The sequence below is a fragment of the Alligator mississippiensis genome, chromosome 4 (assembly GCF_030867095.1).
Source record: "Alligator mississippiensis isolate rAllMis1 chromosome 4, rAllMis1, whole genome shotgun sequence".
In the NCBI taxonomy this organism is placed as follows: domain Eukaryota; kingdom Metazoa; phylum Chordata; order Crocodylia; family Alligatoridae; genus Alligator; species Alligator mississippiensis.
Genome location: NC_081827.1, coordinates 172,150,458 through 172,172,183, shown reverse-complemented (window position 1 = coordinate 172,172,183; position 21,726 = coordinate 172,150,458). Strand labels below are relative to the sequence as shown.

Genomic DNA, 21,726 nt, shown 5'->3' with positions numbered 1-21,726 from the left:
CTGCAATTTTCAGTGGATCCCTAAAGTTTTTAACGCAATTAGTCTGCAGAACCCAGTTTTAGGCACATTTATATAAGTTCAAATGCACCTATGCTTATTTGTGTGTACACACACACACAGAAAGATCCCCTAATCACTCTGGGTAAAAGCCTATATTCAAATGGGAAGGTTATGCTTAAAACATATAAACTCCATGGAAAAAAACAGCATGAATATCCAATACAAAACACCCACACACCCCTGGAAAGAAAGTAGCACCTGCTTCAGTGCCAAAAATCCTGCATAAGCAAGGTGAAATTAACCTATTTTGATACCCCCATTTCTTCTCCACAAGCCCCTAGGGCCCTTCCTTCTGCACGAGCTTCTACAAGCTCCCTCTCTTCAATAGATCCAGCCAAGAACTATGATCCTCTCTCCTGCCAAAGCTCCTCTTTGGTCATATGCCACCCTCAACAATATTAACTTAATGTATTCAACTTTGAGGTCCTCCTTCCTGGGGTCCAGCTCCAAAGACCATGCTTTATTTCATCTGAATACAACTAAAATCCCACATTTTGCCTGGGACATTGATATAAAAACAACCTCTTGCTTGCAGCTCTTTATTTACATGCCAAATGTCCCTACCATGGAAGTCATTTTATTCATGCCTTAGAGGTCAAGTGAATAATCACTTTAATCATTACTATCTTCTTGCGTAAACAGCCTGAATTATAGTTACATAACTTATTCACAGAATATTTGGCATCTTCTGTGATCATCTGTTGGGCAATACAACAAAGGGCCATTCTCTTATTAAAAACAGAAATATAGAGCAACACTATTCTGGTTATGCTGAAAATCTTCTTTACCTCAAAGGTAATCTGTAAGGCATCTTATTTTAGTTCAATCTATTTCCTACATAGCTACTCTTCCCCTCTGCCTCTACCCTCCTCATTCTTCAATAGTGCATATAATGTACATTACAGATATCACCTAGTATGAAGTTTAGTCATGCATTCTCACCCCCACCCACCAGTTCCTTGTCCTAGACAAAAAATAATGTCTCTTTGGAGGCTAGCTAGCAGCTGAAGATGTAATATGTTTGTGTCTGATCGACCCCCCAGATCAGATGCTAGAACTGTTTAATTCCAAGTTCAGTTTTACAATTAAGACCAATACAAAAACAATCCAGCACTTGCATGTAAACATTCTAAGTATCAATAAGAATATCTGCAAACCAATAACTTTTAAACATTCCTACAGTATCTTTCTGTACCTTCTGTCTAAAAGAAATCTTCCTTTCTCCACTGTTGTTGCTTGTACTAGATCCCTCTCTGATCAAAACATGGGAAACAGCTGTGTTTATATGAATGGCTATTACCTTTCACATACAGATACAGGGCCCCTTTACATATGCAGGTAAGTGCAATGCGATACAATACACGATCCACTCAACCGTGATTCCTGCCATGCCACACACGTATAGCAAGAGGCGTGATTGTGGGATCGTACACTAGATCCCATCATGCCTTACTACCAGTGCAGGGGTAGCCCGAAACTGGGCTCCCCCTGCACTGGCAAGAAGCAAGCTTCCATGGCCAGGAAGCTTCCTTCATTTGAGGGGCTCCAAGTCATGGGGATGTCCCACACTCCCCTAGGGTGGGGAACCATGGCTGCTGTGATCCCCCATGCCTAAGGTTTCACAAACCCCTGAGGCTGGGGGGTTGCAGGAGCCACAATCCCCCAGCCCTGGGGTCCTGCGCATTCCCAAGGCAGCCACATCCCCCAGCTGCCAGGACCAAGAGCCCCCCTCAGTTGCAGGACTCCTAGCCCTGGCTGGGCATGGTGCACCCCTGTGGTCTGCAGCCTTGTCAGCTGACAGGGGCTCCCAGGTGCAAGGAAGGTCATACTACAAGAGCAAATTAAAGCTTGACAGCAACCAGCTATAAATTTAGTGCAAATTTTTTAGATCTAATTTTACAGCTGGTTGGAAATTTTTGTGGTGTAATAACTACTTTGCACATGTAGCTCGTATCAAGGTAACGGCAATTAACCAGTTAATTGCATGATACCTATAATGTGTAGAAGGGGTCACAGACCCAAGGCGCACAACTCATTGGCCTCAAAACCAAAAACATAATGACTCAGTCTACATAAAGACAGATCATCAATTAGAACAGTGGTGCTCAATTTTTTGTCCCTGGGGGCCAAATGAATAGCAGGGGACCCATCTGCAAGCTAGATTGGGTCCTGGCACTGCCCCCTCCTGGCCCCGCACACCTGGATTGGATCCCGGAGGAACTGGCACTCTCCTTGTGGTGGGATTGGGTTCCAAGGACTTGGTGCCACATCCTCACAGCCCCAACCAGGATTGGGCTCCTGGGCCCAGTGCCACCCCCTCACATCCCTCTGTGCATCAGAATTAGGACCTGGGGCCTGGCACCACTGCTGCTCAGCCCTACATGGCAGGATCGAGTGCCATGTGCAGGGCCTGGGGCTCTCTGTATCTAGAGATTTGGCAGCAAGTAAGTGGTGCCACCACTCTCCTAACACCAAATTTCTGAACTCAGAGAGCCCTGTGGGCTGCATGACAGTGCCATGGGCCAGATCTGGCCCATAGGCCAGAGGTTGAGCTCCCCTGAATTAGGCTAACATCATATATGAAAACTGACCTAATGGGGGTTGGAACCCTGCTACATCTAGCCTTCCATGGCAAAGCCTGCCTCCCAGGAGGACCAATAGTCAGGAGGGAGAAATATATGCAAGGCTTTAGGCTGTAGGAATGGAGAACTAGAATTCTAGTGGCTCATAGAAGAGAAAACACTAATCCTACACCAGGACTGATATAGGATGGGTGAGTCAGGTAAAGACGGAGGCTCACTGGCAGACCTATGTTATAAGGCACAGGTCTGCAACCTATAGCCCATGGGCCAGATCTGGCCCAAAAGAACTCGATCTAGTCTGCAAAGGTCTGTTCTGTTCCACATTTTATTAACAATGTGCTGATCCATAGTTGCCACCCCAGACATTATATCCGTTCTACCCAAAAGTAGCTCTAGAATTTTGTAAAGGGGAGCATACCACTTCTCAGACCATGGTCGGGAGATGGCAGAGGGAGGCATGGTTGGAGCCCCTCAGTCCTAGAGGGGCCAGGCAGGGAGCAGGTCAAGGAAGAGGGTGCCTGCCCACCACTGCCATTGTTTCCAACTGAGCTCAGAACTTTATGCAACTGCTCTCCACCGCTGGAGCAGAGCAGGAGTGGTTCTGGAGCTTCCCCAACAGCATAAAGTGTTGTAGAATCAGTACAGCATCAGCCTTCAGAGTCTTGAAGTCTGAGCCAATACTCTGGTGTTTTGAAATGAATATACTACAGTAACTTTCTAACCTGGGTTCTGGTTATAAAAAGGTCCTCCATTCATCTGGTTCTGAAGGCTCGTCTGTGAAGTGATGGAAGGAGGACGCCTGTATGGCAAGGAGCCACCTATTGTTGGGGGGGTGTGCCGAGATGCAGGTCTGTTCATGCTGTAGAACTGAACAGGGTGACCTGGTTGGAAAGAAAGAATGGGGTTAGGCAAGAGAAAAGGGGGAAAGTCTGGCTTTCTTACACCTGCACCCAGTACTCGCTCCAAGGATTGATACATTGTTTGGAAAATGTATGCCCAAATCTGAATTGGACAAATACTATTAAACTGCCAGCTCACTTGCCAGAATCAGTACAACTAACAAAAGCAAATACAAGAAAAAGGAAAGGAAAACTAAGTTTTAAAACAATAGTTTCCAGTTAGTGATGTTATATGATGTTTCACCAAAACAAACAAACAAACAAAAACAAACCCCCAAAACCTACACGGTCACTGAAGATCTCTTTCATACTGAAATAAAGTCTCACTCACAATTCAAATAAAGATGCTGTGTTCTGAAATCAACCAAATTATTCACAAGGTATCCATTAATCTAACTGAAGATAATATCTAAAAACTACAAAGATGATTAAAGATCCAGCCTTGGCACATTAGCTGCATCTCAGCCACTGCTTTTAGGAAATATGTACTGGATTATTTCTGGAGAATGGAAAGAAATAAAAGGTCTTGCAAAAGGTGGAAACCTAATCTTTTTTCTTTAAAAAACACCCATCAAATGAATCGACTCCTTAAAAGCTGCTTCTTCATTCAAACCAATTCTAACACTGCAACACAAAATTTCTATATCAAACTAACTGATTCTGATACCTAGTAAGCAGTATATGCTTACCCTGAACTACAGCATAGAAATCACTGTTGGAAGGGTAGTGGTTTTTGTGGGTGATATCTTCTGTTGAACCAATCACATGGTTTGGATAGACTTAGACAAGCTTTCAAATGCAATGACCTGAAGAAGAATTTGCTGCATTAAGAAGCTTGTCTAAGTCTATCCCAAACATGCAGCTGTTCCAAAAAAGGATATCATCCATGAAAATTCTTGCTTCTCACATTTTGGAAGATTACTAATTAAAGTTGAATGTCATTGTCATCTCACCTGACACCATTCATGAACCAAGACAGTTAATTTTCACCTGCATTTACCATATACTTAAGGTTTTGAAGAATAATATTGGTAGTTAACAACAAACTGGATATTTCTTCTGTTTGCAAGTTTTTATCCCCATAACACTATACACAGATCTCTCGGTTATAGAAAGTTCAGGAGAGAATGAGTGGAATGATTTGTGGTTGGAGAAAGATGCCTCCAGGAGAACAGCTGGAATCAATCAAGATGCCACAGCATCTGATAATAGTCAGGACTGGTTTGGTCAAAATGCTATAAAAGAGGGGACATGAAGAAAAACTAACATTGTAGACTACCAGTATCTAAGAGTAAATGTCTCCAGTATCCAAGATTAAACGCCCAAGAAGTACAGGGTACATTAAACTGTAGAACAGTGACTGACATACTGGATGTTTCCTTTGCTTACATAATGTTCAAGTAACAGACTTCTTATATTTATAAAACATAGAATATGTTTTGTTTCACAAATTATGCAAATTTTCTCCCTTATGTCTTTTCTACAGAGCTTCTGTGGTGGGTCTCCCCATCTCCAGAAAGAGGAAGGAGGCGGCAGTCAGTGGGTTTGTTTTTTCCGAGCTGGATAATACAACATTGGTAAACAATGTAACTAGTATCCTTATATATTCCATTTCAGGGGAACTGAGTGAGTACTTGGCTGATATTTTTATTTTGAACTAAGATTTGAATGATGATCAGGTAAATAGAATTTCTTTTACAGAACTTTACAGGGATTTATAGTTATTCACTTCCATTCAATTCTGGTTATTTTTGTCATAAAACAAGAAAGCAGCAGGGATTAAGACTTACAGTGTTGTTATTTTTATTTACATATACATGCGCACATATATATCCCACCCCCAAAATCTGAAGGTCAGTTCAGCTGCTGGCTGATCAATCTTATTTGCTGAATGTATAGGTACTTCAGACATTAGGATGATTTGTTGGCACTTAGATATGTCACAGCTTAAAGGCTTCCAGGATCATGATAAGAATTCTATTACAGATTAGGATGTAGTGATAAATACTGAACTTAGCCCTTTAACTAAACACTAAAAGAACATGTTCTGGTCCTTTATATAATTCCTAAATAAGCATATCATAGACCAATGTTATTAAACACCAAAAATAACATGTGGCCCTCTGAAATCACTACAGTCAATGACGGCAAACAACAGGTATATAGTATTTGAGGTACTGAAAACAAATCTTTATACCCCAATGCAGCATCCAATTAAAAAAATACCACGTGCTACAACGCAGCAAGTTAGAAAATGAAAAATGCAGGGTGCCTTTTTAAACATTAAGAAAGCTAGCAGGAGTTCATTCTGTATAAAAAACACCTATTGAACAAGTGCTTGGATAGAAATCCACTCACCAATTTGTGTATTGAAGTTTCTATTTCAGTAGTTATAATTATGACTTTTAACAACTAACGGAAAGCAGAATTTCTGGCCCATGACAAAGTCGCATACAACCCAAGTCATTAGATACACCATTTCCATTCCAATATTGGAAGAGGAACAAAAAAGAAGCCTAAAAGAATTGTTGCTTTCTTCCTACACAGATGTTCCTCTGGGAGCTTGCATTATCCTAACTTCCACAAACATAGTATGTTATAATACACCATACAATCAACTGTGAAGGTACTTTGAAAAGCTTCAGATTGTGATCACACCTTGGCTCATCTGCCCATACAATGGAGGGGGGACTCACCTGCAGAAGGAGCGGAAGAAACAGCAGGGGGAGTTGGAGAGGTGAAGCCATCAGCAAGGGGCTGGGCTCCTGCAGCAGCAGCAGCATCTGGGGCAGCAGAGGAGGGGGCAGTAGCAGGAGGGGCAGGGGCAGGTGCAGAGGTAGCAGGAAGGGGAGAAGTGCCAGCTGAGCCAGCAGGGGCTACGTGAAGAGAGGAGGAAGAGGTGAAGTTAATAAGGAGATCAGGTTAGCAAGGATTAGAAAAGCTTCCCAACCATTCAGCGTTAGCTATTCAGCCAATGTGTAACATATTAGAAAGTGCGAGGGGATGAGAGAAAAATGAAGTCTTTGTTAAAGAAAGGATCATTCCTACATATGCTGCAAATAAGGGTACTTGGGTTAAGCAAGCTTACTGTTGGATTTTAAGACCATAGATAGCTATTTATTGGACTCCTTACTGCAAGTCACTATTTTTCATAGATGGTGTGCCTCACTATACTGCAACCTGCAGCATGGCACTTCACCTTTTGAACAAAATCAAGTTTCCTAGCAGAGGGGAAACAAAGATTCATATGGCAATTTTGGCACAAAAAAATTAAGATTTTTCAGAACACAATTTAGCCAAGTACATTTTTTCTATTCATTTCACAGAGGGGACTACAGAAGGCATTACAGATAATGCTCACCAGACTGCATGAGTGGAAGAGGGCGTATACATACAAGCTTTCCATGAAAATCGTCTATTTTTCATGAGTATACCAAAGGCTTACTACTGTATCTGTGTCAATTTTTTAAACAAACTTTTAAATGTCTCCATGGACAGACTGCAGGTGAGACAATATTATCTGCATAAAGGACTACTTATTTTTTTTTTTCCTGAAACAGTTACCAAGACCTAATCCAGTCAAATTTAGGAGCCTAGGCAAAAGGTTTTGATGAACCACTAACATAAAATAAACAGGAAGCCATGTACTAGGCACGGGATCCACCATATATTTCCACACAGGGAAATTAGCACTGAAACGTTTTTAGAATGTATATGGTCCTGAAAACTGATGCCGAAAATTCTCTTCATGCTTGCAAGATACCTAGTGTCAATGGTAAGTAAACTCCAACTTTAGGACAAGAAAGGAAGGAGAGGAATTTGGGATTTCTGTTTACCTGGATAGACACTGGGAGGAGAAGGAGTAGGAACAGCAATAGGAACACCCACACTTCCACTTCCACTGTTCTCTCGACTGCTGCTTCGACTACTCGGGTGGCTCCCTCCACTGCTCCCGCTGCTACTAAGGAAACCAAAATAACCAAAATATTAATACACCATTCCAGAGGGGGAAAAACATGAACTCCCTACTGGAGAACCTTGCTAATTCACACTAGTGACTGGGAAAACAAAGGACTAAAGAAGCGATTTAACAAAAACCTCTCCCCCCTGCACATCACTTGATGTTGAAGAAATAAGATAATTTTTCCTTTGATACTAGTAAATTTACACAAGTATATCACACTTTGGGAGCCAAGTATAAAAGAATGATGTCACTACAATGATAGTAAATTTCTGCTGAGTGAAGAGAATCCTCGCATGCCATACAGATTTTAACAGTATGCAGTCTAGCAAGACTCCACTCTATGTGCTCTTACCTTAAGTATTATTTGAGGTGTCTTACTCTAATAAAATTTCCAGAATTCAATTAAGTCCATTTTTGTGTTTAGACAGCTACAGCATAAAGCTTATTTTAACTAACATGTCACAAGAATTTTAGCCCTCAGGCAGCATTATACTTCTCTGGCCATTCAAATCCTCTAGCAGTCAGTGCCAAAACCACATATTCTATTGTATACAATGACTTTGGTCCATTTCTGGGTTCAATACATTTATCTTCAGACATATGTAGCTGTTATTACAGTTTTTTACAGAACTCTTTAGCACTTTTCACCATAAAGTCTCAAAGCTTAAAGTCTCAAAGCTTATTTTTAGGCAAAAAAATGTCACTTACAATGACCCACATGCAAATGTACCAATTTGTAGTTCTCCAATGGACAGGATTCATTATACATCTACCAAGATGACTGAAAAGATTTAATGGTGTTATGTTACAAGACTGCCCACTAAGACTTCATTTTTTCAACTAATAAATTTTAATAGTACATTAAAAACTCTGCTAAAATTAAAATCATGTGGCAGCAAATGAACAAAGAATGTTGTGATGCAATTTTCCTGATTTAACAGTGTCCACTTGCCAATATGTAAGGGTTTCCCAGTCACCAGCATGAATCTGCAAGGTTCTCTCATAGGGTACCAATTTGGTTTTGCTTAGTTTTTAGTAGTGGTACATCTTGTACAGATTACCATATAATGCTAACCACATTTTGTGCAGGAGTAGACTGAATACCTGTATGTGCGATTCCTCTGATTCACAGAAGCTGTTCTAACAGGGCTCTGTTGCGAGGGAGCCATATTACGTGTTGGGCTAGGTACATAGTCATTTGGTACCACTGGAGGACGCACTGGCTCCAGTGTGCGATAGGGAGAATGACGCCTACACAAGAAAAAGCATATGTACGGAAGCAAATTCAGACAGAATGCAACACACCCAAAGCTCTTTTACTAGACTAAAGTCAGTTACATAGAACAAAAAAATTAAGGACTGAAGAAATTGGTGGGGGGGAAGGCTGGGGTTTTTGTTTTTTTTACATGCCTGCAATATCCAATTTGAAAGATAATGAGAGAACTGAGGATGGTGTCACAAGCCATTACACATGAACTAAATTGATGTAGTAATCAGAAGGACTGTTGTTGCTCGGGACAATTCTTAAAAGATTCCATCATCTAAAACAGTGGTGCTCAACCTTTTAGCTATGTGGGCCAGATGAGTGGTGCAGAGCTGGCCACATACTGGATCCAACCTCAGAGTGACCCTGTGCACCAGTCCTACCACAAACCAATCATCTAGCTTGCAGGGCTACATTATGCAGCCTGCAGAACTTCACATGGATCTAGAAATTTGGCAGTAGGGAAGTGGTAATTAACACTACCACAACTCCCCTGCTGCTGCCAAATTTCTGGAACCATGGGGAAACATGAGGGTGAGATGACATGGCTCCACAGGCAGGATCTGGCCCTTGGACCAGAGGTTGAGCACCCTTGATCTAAAGGAAAATGCAGATGTCAACTTCATAGGTTTCACTGGAAAGCAAGCATTAGTGTTCATAGCACGTATACCCAACCAGCAGTACAGTATGTCAATTCCGATATTCCATTAGGTATTCCAAATAAATAGTACAATCCATCAGAACAGCACACAGCTAAGCCTTCACAAGAGAGTTAACAAAAAGCTAAAATGAAGAAAAACATTCGTGAACAGACTTTCTGGTGACTTTCACTGTCTACTTTTATTAACAGGTCACCTTCAATTTAATTTAAGGCATCATCAGTATAAAAGAAACTGATTCAAACTTCTCTTTGCTTCAAGTTTCATTTTTGGCTGGCAAGGAAAGAATAAGAGTGACCATTTAGAAATTTCTCTTGCCCTCCTACTCTCCACTAAAATACAGGGTACAGTAAAACACTCACCCAATAGTCCCTTTTCCTGACATTGGTGGGCTGGGTGGTTTCTGGGTAGGAGGCGTAGTACGGGGCAGCCCACCCATCTTCATATTCTGTGTACTAACCTGTGTAAAAGAATAAGAAAATGGCCTTTACTAAGGTTCAACATTTAGACAAGAGAGAAAGATTCCTTTAAGAATTAATTCTTAGAGGCAGGGGAAGGTTGAAACAGAAAAAAAAAAGAAAAAGAATTGAGTGGCCATGCACTTCATATGCAATTTCTACTCTGCTAGAAGTCAACAGTTGCACTCAAAGGACTCTTCATTGTATAGGATTTTCAAAGATTTGTATAGAGAGACTGCGTTTGCCTTTAGGCCATCAAACAAACATTAAATCACTGGTGGTACTGATATTGTAGCTGATCCAATTAAGATACCCAATTATCAGAGCAACAGAGTTTCTCTCTCCCTCTCTTGTACTCCTGCCTTAGACAATAGCAGCTATTTCTGATTACACTACTGAATACTTTCAGTGATTTTTTTAAAAACAGAAAAGTACAGTGTATGTAATAAGCTACAATGTAGTAAGTAAAAGAACTAAAGATCTAGTAAATACTTAATTACTTTTATGCTCAAAGGGTGATGCATTTTTAGCTATTCTCATTCTAATACAAAATTATTTTCAGAGAAATCTATATTTTTTAATGTTTCATGTTAATATTTCAAACCAAGTCCGAAAAACTTAAGTCACACATGTACACTAATTTCAGTGAATTTGGCAAAATAATTCTGTAATGTATGAAAGAGGCAAAATAAATCATGTGATCTTTCTGGCTTTCTTCCCTGGATTATTTTCTTATTTTTAATCTATAAATGGAAGTTATTGATACTTTATATTTCAGTCCTCAGTGTTGATTGATCCAGAAATCATTAATGCAACTACTACTTACAAAATCATAAAAATCTAAACATTCTGCTTGGATGTACAGACAATAAGTGCGTGTACCAATAGATCTAATGAGTGAGGTTCTATTAAGTATTTTAAATACTAAAGCTATTTGTTATCACATAAATAGGATCCAGCAATCCAGGTCTAACTGAGGTTAATTGATTTTGCAGGATTTCTCCCCTCCCCTAAATTATTAAATGCCTTTGATCCCCTTCTTGGAAATACAACATTTTATTTCACAAAGAAAAGTCTGTCTCATTTTGACAGTTATTCTTCCCAACAACTAAGTCCCACCCTGACCCACATATATGATTAAGGCCCAGTGATCAAGTTGTTAGTGATGTCTGAAAATATTCTTAAAGGCAAATTACGCCCTTAGAGTTTGAAGCTAAATCACTTCAAAAGTGGAGAAGTGTTTATTTTTGTTGCTGTTTAAGTAATAGTGTGGATTATTAACTAGTGTAAGGATTAATATACTGGAGTATGCTAACACTGAAAGTTGACGTCTGTTTTCTAATACTTAGAAGATGAAAATCTCAAAGTGTTTGCAGCAGCTAGTGTCAGGATTTTCAGAATTTTTGTCACAATTCTCAAATATTCAGATTAGCTTCATTTAGGTTTGCAAATGTACCTTGCAAAGAATTTATGCAAACATCTTGCAACCAGTTTTATAAAGTCCTTTAAGCCAACTTTAAGCAACACGAATCTAAAGTTACTTCAAGTGAGGGTCTAGATAAGCACTGAATTACATCAACTTGAATGAGAGAGGGAAAGTGTATGATGGAAAGAAAGTGCATTTTATTCTATACACGGAACACTGAAAAACGGCCCAAAAACTGGATTTTTTTTTAAAGTTGCAGTATCTCCAGCACCTAGTCTTTTTGCGTCAAAGACATCAATATTATACACTTACCTGTTTAACTCTTCTAAAACAAATATTCTTTATTAACTTTCAACCCCATGTCACTTCCAAGGCAGCAACTTCAAGCAGCCCATTAAACCCTATGGGATGAATCCTCAAAAGCCTCCAGATGGGATCTGAGGTAGATACCAGTATGAGTGCCCTTTAAAGTCCAACCTAGATGTTTCAACTTCTGTCCTACAGGTTCATTAATAAAAAGGGACAGATAAGTGTAATGTTTCATAACAACTACTTATTGATTTAGTTAGGCTCAGCCTTAAACACACCTTTCAACGCTTCTTTCAACTTTGAAGAAAGTTAATAAAATCATTTTTAAAATTATATTATTTGTATTACATCACCTAGAAAATATTACATTTCCATTATGCTTCAGGCTGCACACAGATGCAGAAAATACCCTCAAAAGTCTGCTGTTCATCCACTGTCAGTGGTGAACAAAGAGAAAAAACTGGGAGTACATGACGAATGAAGTAACCAAATAAGTTCAGCAGAAAATTGCTACTTAGCTAATCACTGCAAATAAGTTATCAGCATCACTAATGAAGATCCTTTATGTAAGACGGACAAGAAAGCTTTAGAAAAATGTGACTAAAGATAATACAAGGTTTTCTTTATTAATGTCTAAGAAAGAGGGGCAGACAAAGGAGACATTCTCAACCAACACTAAAAATGAAAGACGGAAGTGCACCATTGCCAAATTAAATTTAGACTCTCCATGTGACAACTTTGAAGTTGTAATGTTGAAAGAGAAGGCAATCAAAGTTTATACGGCTGTCATATTTTACCAATCTGAAAGGGATGACTGATTTCATCTGAGCTAGTACTAGGTTACATGGCCCTGTTAGAACTGCCTCCACTTTGACTTAAGGCCAAATAATCAAGAAAAATATAAAACTATTTCAACAATTCTGAGCAACATGGACTGACTTTTGTCATCGCTGGAACAACACCATATAAAAGATATTGAAAAAGATTTCACATAACAAGAAATAAAGAGATGCAGAAAGGAAAGATAAACTGGGAAATTGCATTAGTTACTACTTTAGCCAAGATGAAGCCAGATTTCTTTTTCCAGGAAAGACATTACTTTCAAGTCCCTACTCCTCATCTCTGCAAAAATGTCTGGTATCACAAACAGAAAATATTCATTTGTCAATACTATGAAAGTATTTACATATCAGATGCCAGCTCAGTTTTGAGTGTCCTTTTTGAGTGTCACAATTTCCTACACAAGTCCTCAACTCTGACACAGTAAGGGAATTAATTTAGAGTTAATCTAAAATTAATATCTTACTAATAAGAAAATGGAGGGTCACTCAAAACCACAGAGACCTTTTTTTTTTAAACACCTGTGTCCAATACATTTAATTTCCAGAGTAACTATATTTTCTAAGGGTTTAATTCTATCACCCAATTAAGTGTCTCCCAAAGAGAAGTATACTATTGTTACCAGAGAACATTTTCACAGATCCAGCTCAAGGGATGTGTCTGTGGGTCATTTGCCGGTTTCTATGGCTGGACTTGGCAGTGTCTGTAGTTGGTTCCCTGTTTATAGTTTGACTGTCTGGCTGGGGGCTATATGGAATTAGTTGAACAGCAGCTTTGCAGCTAAGGGTAGAAGGGAGGCTTTCTGCTTTTGTTCAACAACTGCCAGTTAAGTGCTAAACCTACAAGGGGGACCAGGACTCACAGACAAAAGGCTCTAAAACCCAGGTAGACAGTAGCCTCCCTGGATCAAGTTAATTTAATTTAATTTAAAGGTGCCACCCTGCCCCTCTGCTTAACAGAACAGTAAACAGAGGAGCCTCTGTAGGACAGAGGTTGTAAGAAAAGGGATTTTTTTCCTTAATTCAAGGTAGAGATAAAAAGGTAACTATTATGGTGACTGAGGTAGCAATGAAAAAGATCCAAAGAACTGCAAAAACAAAAATACAATGGGAAGCAGCAGCTGTACAACATGCATTCCCCTTAACGGGGTACATAAAAGCCCTTTGGGTTTGTTTGTTGGGGGGTGGCAGGGTTGCACTGCCTGACAGAATTTAGGGAGGAAAAGATTTGAGGACAATAGATACAGTAGGAGAAAACAGTGGAGCTCAAATAGTTTTGAGGGCAAGGAGGAGGAGAGGGGAGGAAAGGCTACACTGACAACTCAAGATTTGCAGACCCTGCTGAACAAAAAGAATTGTTGGGAAGACCCTTAGACAAGGAGAGTACCCCAGGTAAGCACCTGACCATGAGAACAAAAGAGGAAGCAAGAATTAGTGGAGGAAAAAGTTGAGGAATATATTGGCTGTATTGGAGATACAGGGAGAAACAAAAGACCTGGCCACCAAAAAAGAAAAGAGCAGTGACCTCTCCAAGAAAAGGGGAGCAATTCATAGTCAAAGACCAAAGGATGAGAAGACCCAAGGATAATATACAAAAACATGAGAAAGTACTACAGCAGGCAGAATAGTCTACAGAAAGGAGAAAAATACCAGAAAAGCCTAGGTATTTGCAGCAATGTTAAGAAATGGTAGGTTTTTGTGACTGGGGACTCTTAATCTATCAGTTAATCTTCTTGGAGATCCTTCTGCCCCAGGGCTTAGGAAGGAAGGAAGGAAAAAAGGAGAGGATTCTAGAGATGAGTAGGTGACTAAGCACATAGCTTACAGAAATCGCTTTAGCACTGCGGAATAATTACCCACTTTTTATAGTAAAAAGGAGCTATACAGGTTGAATGGCCTCCATCTATGGAGAAGGAAAACCAGTCTTCTAGGAGACAAGATAGCTAGGCTATTAGAAGGATGTTACTAACAACAAAGGGGCAGGTGAGAAAGGAACACGTTTAGCACAAAAATCAATGTATCAGAACAAAATTAATTAAGGCTCCAAGGGATCTTAACAAATTTTTAATTGCCTATACGCCAATGCTAGGAAGATAGGTAATGAGTAACAGCAATTAGAAGGGTTCATCTAGTAATATAAATTCAACCTAATTATTGAAATCTGATGGGAGGAGTCAAGTCGTTGGAATTAAAAAAAAAAAAAAATCACTGGTTATAACCTAGTTATAAACAACTGAATGAACAAGTTAGGAAAAAAATCTACACTAGATCAAAATGGCATTACCTGGTCCCAAATCTATAATGAAAAACCATGAATCCTTATGGCTTACTGTTTTGATAAATAAAAGCGCAAAATGGGCTATTAGTGGATGTCTGGCAAATACCAAATCACTCTAAGAGACAGACTGACCAGTTCCATAAACATATAAATGTGTTGGCAAAAAATCTGTATTATCATGGAGAAATTCAATCTGCCAGAACTAAAACTATGCTACAATTATTTAAATTATTGTTGACAATTCCTAACACAAACTTTGCATCCAACATGAGGGATACATCCACAGTTTGAGATACAGAAGAACTGATCTATGAACCAAAAATAAGTGGCTGCTTCAGTGCTAGTGACTGTGACTTGATTATATTTGTTAAATGTAGAAAGAATATTTGAAAAGGCAATTTTACAAGGCTGAAAATACTGAGCCAAATCAACTAGGAAAAAATATTAAATAAAAATGTGAATAGTTCAGATGCGTTAGAGAGAAATTTATTAGATGCCCAAAAAGGCATAAACCCTACAGTAAAAAAAGAACATTAGACTGGTTAAAAAAAAATCTCAGGGTAGAAAGGAAGTGAAAGCAGTTATAAAACAAAAACATAATAAATGTAAAAAAAAAAAAAGGTTATTAACAAGCTAACAGGTATAATATTGTTCAAAGAAGCAAAAGAGCAAAAAAGAGAAATCTATTACTGGCAAAATGAAAGAGAAATGATAAAAGGGATTTGGAAAAGAACACAAAGAACCTGAACAATGGTATTTATCTTCTATCATATGAATATCGTAGAACTGTCAATAACTGTACATAAAAAGCAATTATTATTTCTTTTTTTTTTGGAAAAGACAGATATGTTCATATTATGTGATAATATATTTGCCACTGGCACAGGAACTCAAGACTATGTTAAACAGCAGCTCCTGAAGTCAGACATTTTAAAATAAAAAGCCCAGATAAATGTGATCCAAAAATTTCAGAAGACACAGCTGAACAGCTCTGTGGACTGCTTATGCCAAATTTCCAGGAAATTTTGGAAAAAGGGTAGAAGACTGCAAGAATGCTTTCTTTACTAATGTTGTGCCAATAATTAAACAGGCTGACCAGGTTACAGAAGAACTCTCAGCCCAAAATCGGTCCCTTCCAAAATAATGAAGCAGGTATAGGAATGTGTTAAATAAAGAATTACAGAAATCAATAGCATTATTGAATTAAAGGGAATTTATAGGAAAATACGTCTTATCAAACTAACTCAATATTTTTATGAGATTACAAATTAAGATGATAGAGGTAACAGGTCTTTATGTAACAGACTTCTTTGGGGTATTTGATTCAGTACTGCAGAACTTTGTGATTACAGTCAAATCTCTGTTATCTGGCATTTAACTAGCCAGAATACTTAATTAAACCGAAGTTCAGTGGCAGGGCACACATGGCCCCAAGCCGCTTTGCTGCCCGCTTAGCCGCTCTGAGGGTATCTGAGTACGTACATCGCGCCGCACTTCCTGCCTGCTGTGCTGCTCGGAGGGTACCCGCGCAGGGTATCTGAATGTGCATGCCCCTCCCCACTGCTGCAGCAGCCTGAGGCTGGGCTGCCCTGTTGTTTGGGGTGGCTGACTATTATGGCATTTTTATCTGTATACCTTTTTATTCTTTATACAGTATGTTACACTGTAATGTATTGTACACTAATTCTTAGAAAATGTGCGCTACAGGTATGGCACTGTCTTCATAGTTTCATAGTGCTTAGGGTCAGAAGGGACCTTAACAGATCACCAGGTCCGACCCCCTGCCCCGGGCAGAAATGAGTGCCGGGGTCATAACACCCCAGCCAAATATCTGTCCAGCCTCCTCTTGAAGACCCCCAAGGTAGGAGAGAGTACCACCTCCCTTGGGAGCCTATTCCAGAGCCTAGTAGCCCTAACGGTAAAGTAATGTCTCTCGATGTCCAGCCTGAACCTTCTCTCTAACAATTTGTGGCCGTTATTCCTAGTAACTCCTGGTGGTGCCTGGGGGAACACAGCCTCACACAATTTCCACTGGTCCCCCCACAATGAGTTTGTAAACAGCCACCAGATCCCCTCTCAGCCTTCTCTTGTGGAGGCTGAATAGATTCAGGCCCTTTAGCCTCTCTTCGTAGGGCCTGACCCGCTGCCCCTTGACCATGTGAGTGGCCCTCCTCTGGACCCTCTCAATGCTAGCCACATCCCTCTTGAAGTGTGGTGCCCAGAACTGGACACAGTACTCCAACAGCAGCCTAACCAACACCACACAGAGGGGAAGGATCACCTCCCTGGCTCTGCTTGTGATGCATTCGTAGATGCACAACAAGGTGTGGTTAGCCTTACTGACCGCTTCCTTGCATTGGTGGCTCATGTTCATCATGGAGTCAACAATGACTCCAAGATCCCTTTCTGCCACTGTTTTGACAAGAGGGGTGTTCCCTAGCCTAAGTGTGTTGCTGGTTCCTTCCCCCTAGATGCAGCTCCCTGCACTTGTCTGTGTTGAATTCCATCCTATTCTCATCCGCCCACCTCTGTAGCCTGTCTAGATCTAGCTGGATTCTGTCCCTCCCCTCCAGTGTGCCCACCTTGCTCCACACCTTGGTGTTGTCAGCGAATTTGGACAGCATACTTTCCACACCCACATCCAGATTGCTGATAAAGATGTTGAACAGTACAGGCCCCAGGACCAAGCCCAGGGGGACTCCACTGCCCAAATCCCTCCGGGTTAAAAACAACCCATCCATCTGCCATTTGCCACGCATCTGACTGTATCTGTCTTTCTTGAGCATAACTCTCAGATAACCAGAATTTTTAGATAACCGGCACCCCCCCATTCCCCACTCACGCCAGATAACAGATTTTACTGTAACAGATCTAAAAACTTTATTAAGAAAATGTTAATTAAAAGTTTTGGCATAATACAGTATAATAAGAGAAATGGGACCCCAGTCTTGGTAACCAGATGGGCATGTACTTGTAGGATGGTAAAGCAGCATTAGGTATTGTGTGTAACCTCTAGTCTACATCTGCCCAGGAAAAAGTGCTGTCAGTACCATTTCCAGTCTTTATTGGAGTCTACAGTATAAGGGTTGGCAGGGGAAGGGAAATACTTCTTGTCCCACACAATTCTCACATCTGCAAGGTTCTCTTTGTACTGGTTCTCTTTGTACTGACAACGACCTGCAATGTGCTCCAATGACACAAATCCAAGAGGGACAGATTAAGTGTAGGGTTACCATACGCCCGGGTTTTCCCACACATGTCCTCTTTTTTGGCCGCCTGTCCTTGTGCCCGGGCAGGTTTTTAAAGTGGGAGCAAATGTCTGGGTTTTTGCTCTTCCTCTGCTTTCCCAGGCAGTAGCAGCTTAGGACTGCTTGGAGCTAGGCTGGGAGCAGCAGGCAGGGTGATTGGCTGCCGGGAATCATGTACTCTGCACATGGGCCCCAGCAAACTCCCAGGAGCTGCATGGACAGCATGGCTGGAGGGGCAGGGCTACAGGTTGGGAGTGAGGGGCAGCAGCACGGCTGGGAGAAAGGGGGAGAGGCTGAGGGTTGGGAGCAAGGGGAACCAGCAGGTCTGGCAGGGGGGTGGGGCAGGGGGCCACAGGCCAGAAGGGGCACTGGTAGTGGTGGGGGGGCAGGGGGCTCCAGATCAGAAGCGAGGGGCACTGGTGCAGGCTGTGGAGGGCAAGGAGCTGCAGGTCAGGAGTGAGGGGCACTGGCAGAGCTGGGAGGCTAGGGGTTTAAGAGGTCAGGGCAGAGGCATATCATTGCCCCCCCACCCCCACACAATTATATACCCCCCCTCTCACCAGCTCCTCCCCCACTTCCTCCCCACAGGTGTTCTCTTTTTTGGTACTGGAAATATGGTAACCCTAAGTGTATTAATTCTGGTGATGCAACAGACTTCAAAATAGTAGTGCTAGAGTGATGTTGTAGCAGTGATGGTCCAGAAATTATGAAAGAGGGAAGAATATTCTTGGGTGATACCCTTTATTTGCAAATAGCATAGTTGGGATAAAATTAGACAAGCTTTTAAAAGCAAAGCATTCTTCTTCAGGTCTGAGGAAGGAAGCTGTGCTTGACCTGAAGAAGAATGCTTTGTATCAAACGCTTGTCTGACTATCCAAACTGTGCAGCTGGTCCATTAAAAGACATCACCCCAAAAAAGCCTTGCTTCTTGCAGGTCTCAAAATGTAATGATAAATTAGAATAATTTTTGACAGGCTATATGCCTGGTGGGTTTCTGCAAGAACTAGTTTTTGATCCTGCATTATGTGGTGTTTATTTCAATGACCTGCCAAAAGAAAAAATAGCTACTAATTAAGTTTGCAGAAGACAGATTGGGATAGTTGTAAATAATGAAGATAAAAGGTCACAATACAAAGCTGGATAACTGGGCATAAGTTTGCGAGCAAACAATATGCTCTGCAATCCACTAGAATGTAAGGCCATACATCTGGGACCAAAAAGCCCACACTTAAAGAATAAAATGAACCTCAGCTTCCCATGAGATGTGGTAGCCAGAAAAGCTAATGCAGTCCTTGGATATATGAACAGGAAAATACCATGTAGCAGTATGGCAGTTATGTTACTTCTGTATTTGGCAATAATGCAACAACTCCTGCATAATGTGTCTAGCTATTTTACAGATGTCAGCCAGTATTAGCTATGCAAACACCTTTTACGTGATTCACAAGATAAACACAGAGATTTCAAATAGGAAGCCACAGTGTCAAAAACATTTTAATTCATAGTGGTGTTTTTGAGTTCTTTGCAACAAAAGAATTACTCTATTACTTTTACATATTCACAGAATTTTACAGCTGGAAAGGAGCTTGTGAGACCATTGGGTCCAGATCCCTTCCAGAGTCAAAAAAAACAAATGGAAGCTAAGAGCTAGGAGAGGTTCCTTGAGTCCAACATAGCATTTGACAAATTAGGCTGTCACCTACAAAAGCTCGTTTTTCAGAATGAGTTATTTTCTAAGATGCCACTCTACCCTGCCTTTGGCTCAAAAGGTTGAGAACCACAGGGTTAAGAGGTGACCTGATCACAGATAGTAAACACCTATGTGAGAAAGATAAATTTGCTAAGAGAACCCTTCAATCAAGCCAACAAAGGTGTGAGAAAACTAATCAATGATAATAAATTGAAAGACAAGAATAAGGTCTTAAATTGAATTTCAGACTAGAAATAAAACTAGTTATTAACAGTTTTCTTGTTTATTTATTTATAGGTTAATTAGTCACAGGAAGAACTAACCTATGATTGTGACAGAGCCTCCATAACTGGTAATTAAAAAAATTAGCTGAACTGTTTTTCTAAAAGATATACTCAAGTTTAACAGTAATATTGAAGTTTAATAGTAATAGTGAAATAAGAATTAATTTACTAAAATCCTTTGATGTCCAAGTCAAGCTAGAAGATCACAATGGTCCTTTCTGGACTTGATCTATAAACCTAAAGCTGTTCATGCTCCAAGTTTGGACACAACCATGCAAAAATAGCCTACATATATTCAAAATGCAGCTGTTACTTTTGATTTTGAAGGTCACCCCATTGTTGTTTAGTTAAGTTCAAAAATCAATCTTTATTGCATGACACCGGAAGTTAAGGATTCCAAAACAGAAATTCTACTCAAGAAGTGGACAAACTTATTGCTGTATTACAAAAGCATGATTCTATAGGCAGTGCATCTCCAGCTGCTTACAGACATTTAAAAGAACAAAACAAAACAACCCGCCCCCCCAGTACTTTACCAGAAGCTCATTAGGTTCAACCCAGCTCCGCAGCATAGATCAGGTGCTTCAGCAGGGCTTTTTAATGTTTTTAAAGCTGATTCAATCAACTATTAGACACTGACTAAGCTGGGGCCAACTAGCGCAATGCCTCTTCTCGGTACATGCCGGGCTTGGCACGGGAGAGCACCCAGTTTAAAGTAAAACACCATTGTTGTTTTTTGGGGGGGAGGGGGGGGGGTTTAAACATCTGTAAGCAGCCTCCAGGTTGTTTTTAAATGCGATTGTGTTTCCTACTCTTCCACCACCAATGATAAATATAGCCATATTTCACTAACTGAACTATCGCCTGGCCAAGGAAAGCTCATAGGAGGTTTTACCACTCATCTACCAACTTGACTACTTGTCAACACAGGCGAACTTCCCAAATTCATACACAGCATACCAGTATAAATAGATCTTACTGGTCTAACGATCAGTGCTCTTGTGGGATAGAAACGACAACAAAGGACACGTACATTTCTCATTTGTTCTGATACTCAGCTAGTGTGAAGGTCAGTTCAAGTTTCCTCTCAGACCATTCAGTACAGAGGTTCTCAACCTTTCCAGACTCAAGGCACCACACATTAGACTCAAGGCAGCCCTCAGAAAATGCCAGCTCTTTTTCAACAGTTTTTAACAACAAAAATAATAGAGCATTGTTTCTGTTGCAAAGAATTTAAAAAGCTCACAGTAGGTCAAACTGTTTTAACGCTATGGGTTCCTGTTTGAAATCTCTGGATTTACCTTGTGAATCATGTTTTCATACTTAACAGTCTTAGCACTGCATAGCACCTCACAGCACCCTTCAAAGGATCTCAGAGCATCCCAGGGTGCCACAGCACTCTGGTGAGAATCACTAATTTAATGAAGGAATATATAAGTACTGTCAAACTGATGATTAATTAGGCTGCAACTCTGTTTTATTACAAAAAAGGAAGCAAAGCAGTTCTTTCTATAAAAAGGCGCTAAAGAAGATTTTTAAAAGCAGCATAATATAACAGATTAACTTGTGTATTTTATTTCCAGGACACACTTCAGACCAAAATTGCTTAGCCTATGTACATGCTGTCATTTTGGGTTTCTCAGCACTTCACAAATGTAACTAATCTGCATTTTAACAAGGCCATAGTCTTGCATTCTAAGCTTTTTCAAGAGATAGGATCCTAGACAAGTTCAAACATCTCCATGTTAAAAAAAAACCACTTATTA

General features: G+C 40.3%; 2 protein-coding genes across 10 annotated transcripts in view; one reads left to right on the top strand and one right to left on the bottom strand.

The window, feature by feature from the left end:
• Nucleotides 1-10,592, top strand: part of RAPH1 (Ras association (RalGDS/AF-6) and pleckstrin homology domains 1) — a 214,662-nt gene extending 204,070 nt beyond the window's left edge. The window contains exons 16-17 of the mRNA XM_059727087.1: nt 5,028-5,118; nt 6,868-10,592. Of these exons, the coding sequence (XP_059583070.1) occupies nt 5,028-5,108 (81 nt within the window). The 3' untranslated portion in view covers nt 5,109-5,118; nt 6,868-10,592. The remainder of the gene's footprint in view (nt 1-5,027; nt 5,119-6,867) is intronic.
• ABI2 (abl interactor 2) overlaps nt 1-21,726 on the bottom strand; it is a 105,802-nt gene that overhangs the window by 21,562 nt on the left and 62,514 nt on the right. For 3 of the 9 annotated variants that reach the window (XM_019491993.2, XM_006273496.4, XM_019491994.1), the window contains 4 exons: nt 9,791-9,888; nt 8,610-8,756; nt 7,378-7,502; nt 3,365-3,523 (listed from right to left, as the gene is read on the bottom strand). In XM_019491993.2, coding sequence (XP_019347538.1) covers nt 3,365-3,523; nt 7,378-7,502; nt 8,610-8,756; nt 9,791-9,888 — 529 coding nt within the window. Of the gene's footprint in view, nt 1-3,364; nt 3,524-6,237; nt 6,418-7,377; nt 7,503-8,609; nt 8,757-9,790; nt 9,889-21,726 lie in introns of all 9 variants that reach the window. The other 6 variants (XM_019491996.2, XM_019491997.2, XM_059727090.1 and 3 more) reach the window with 3 other exon arrangements.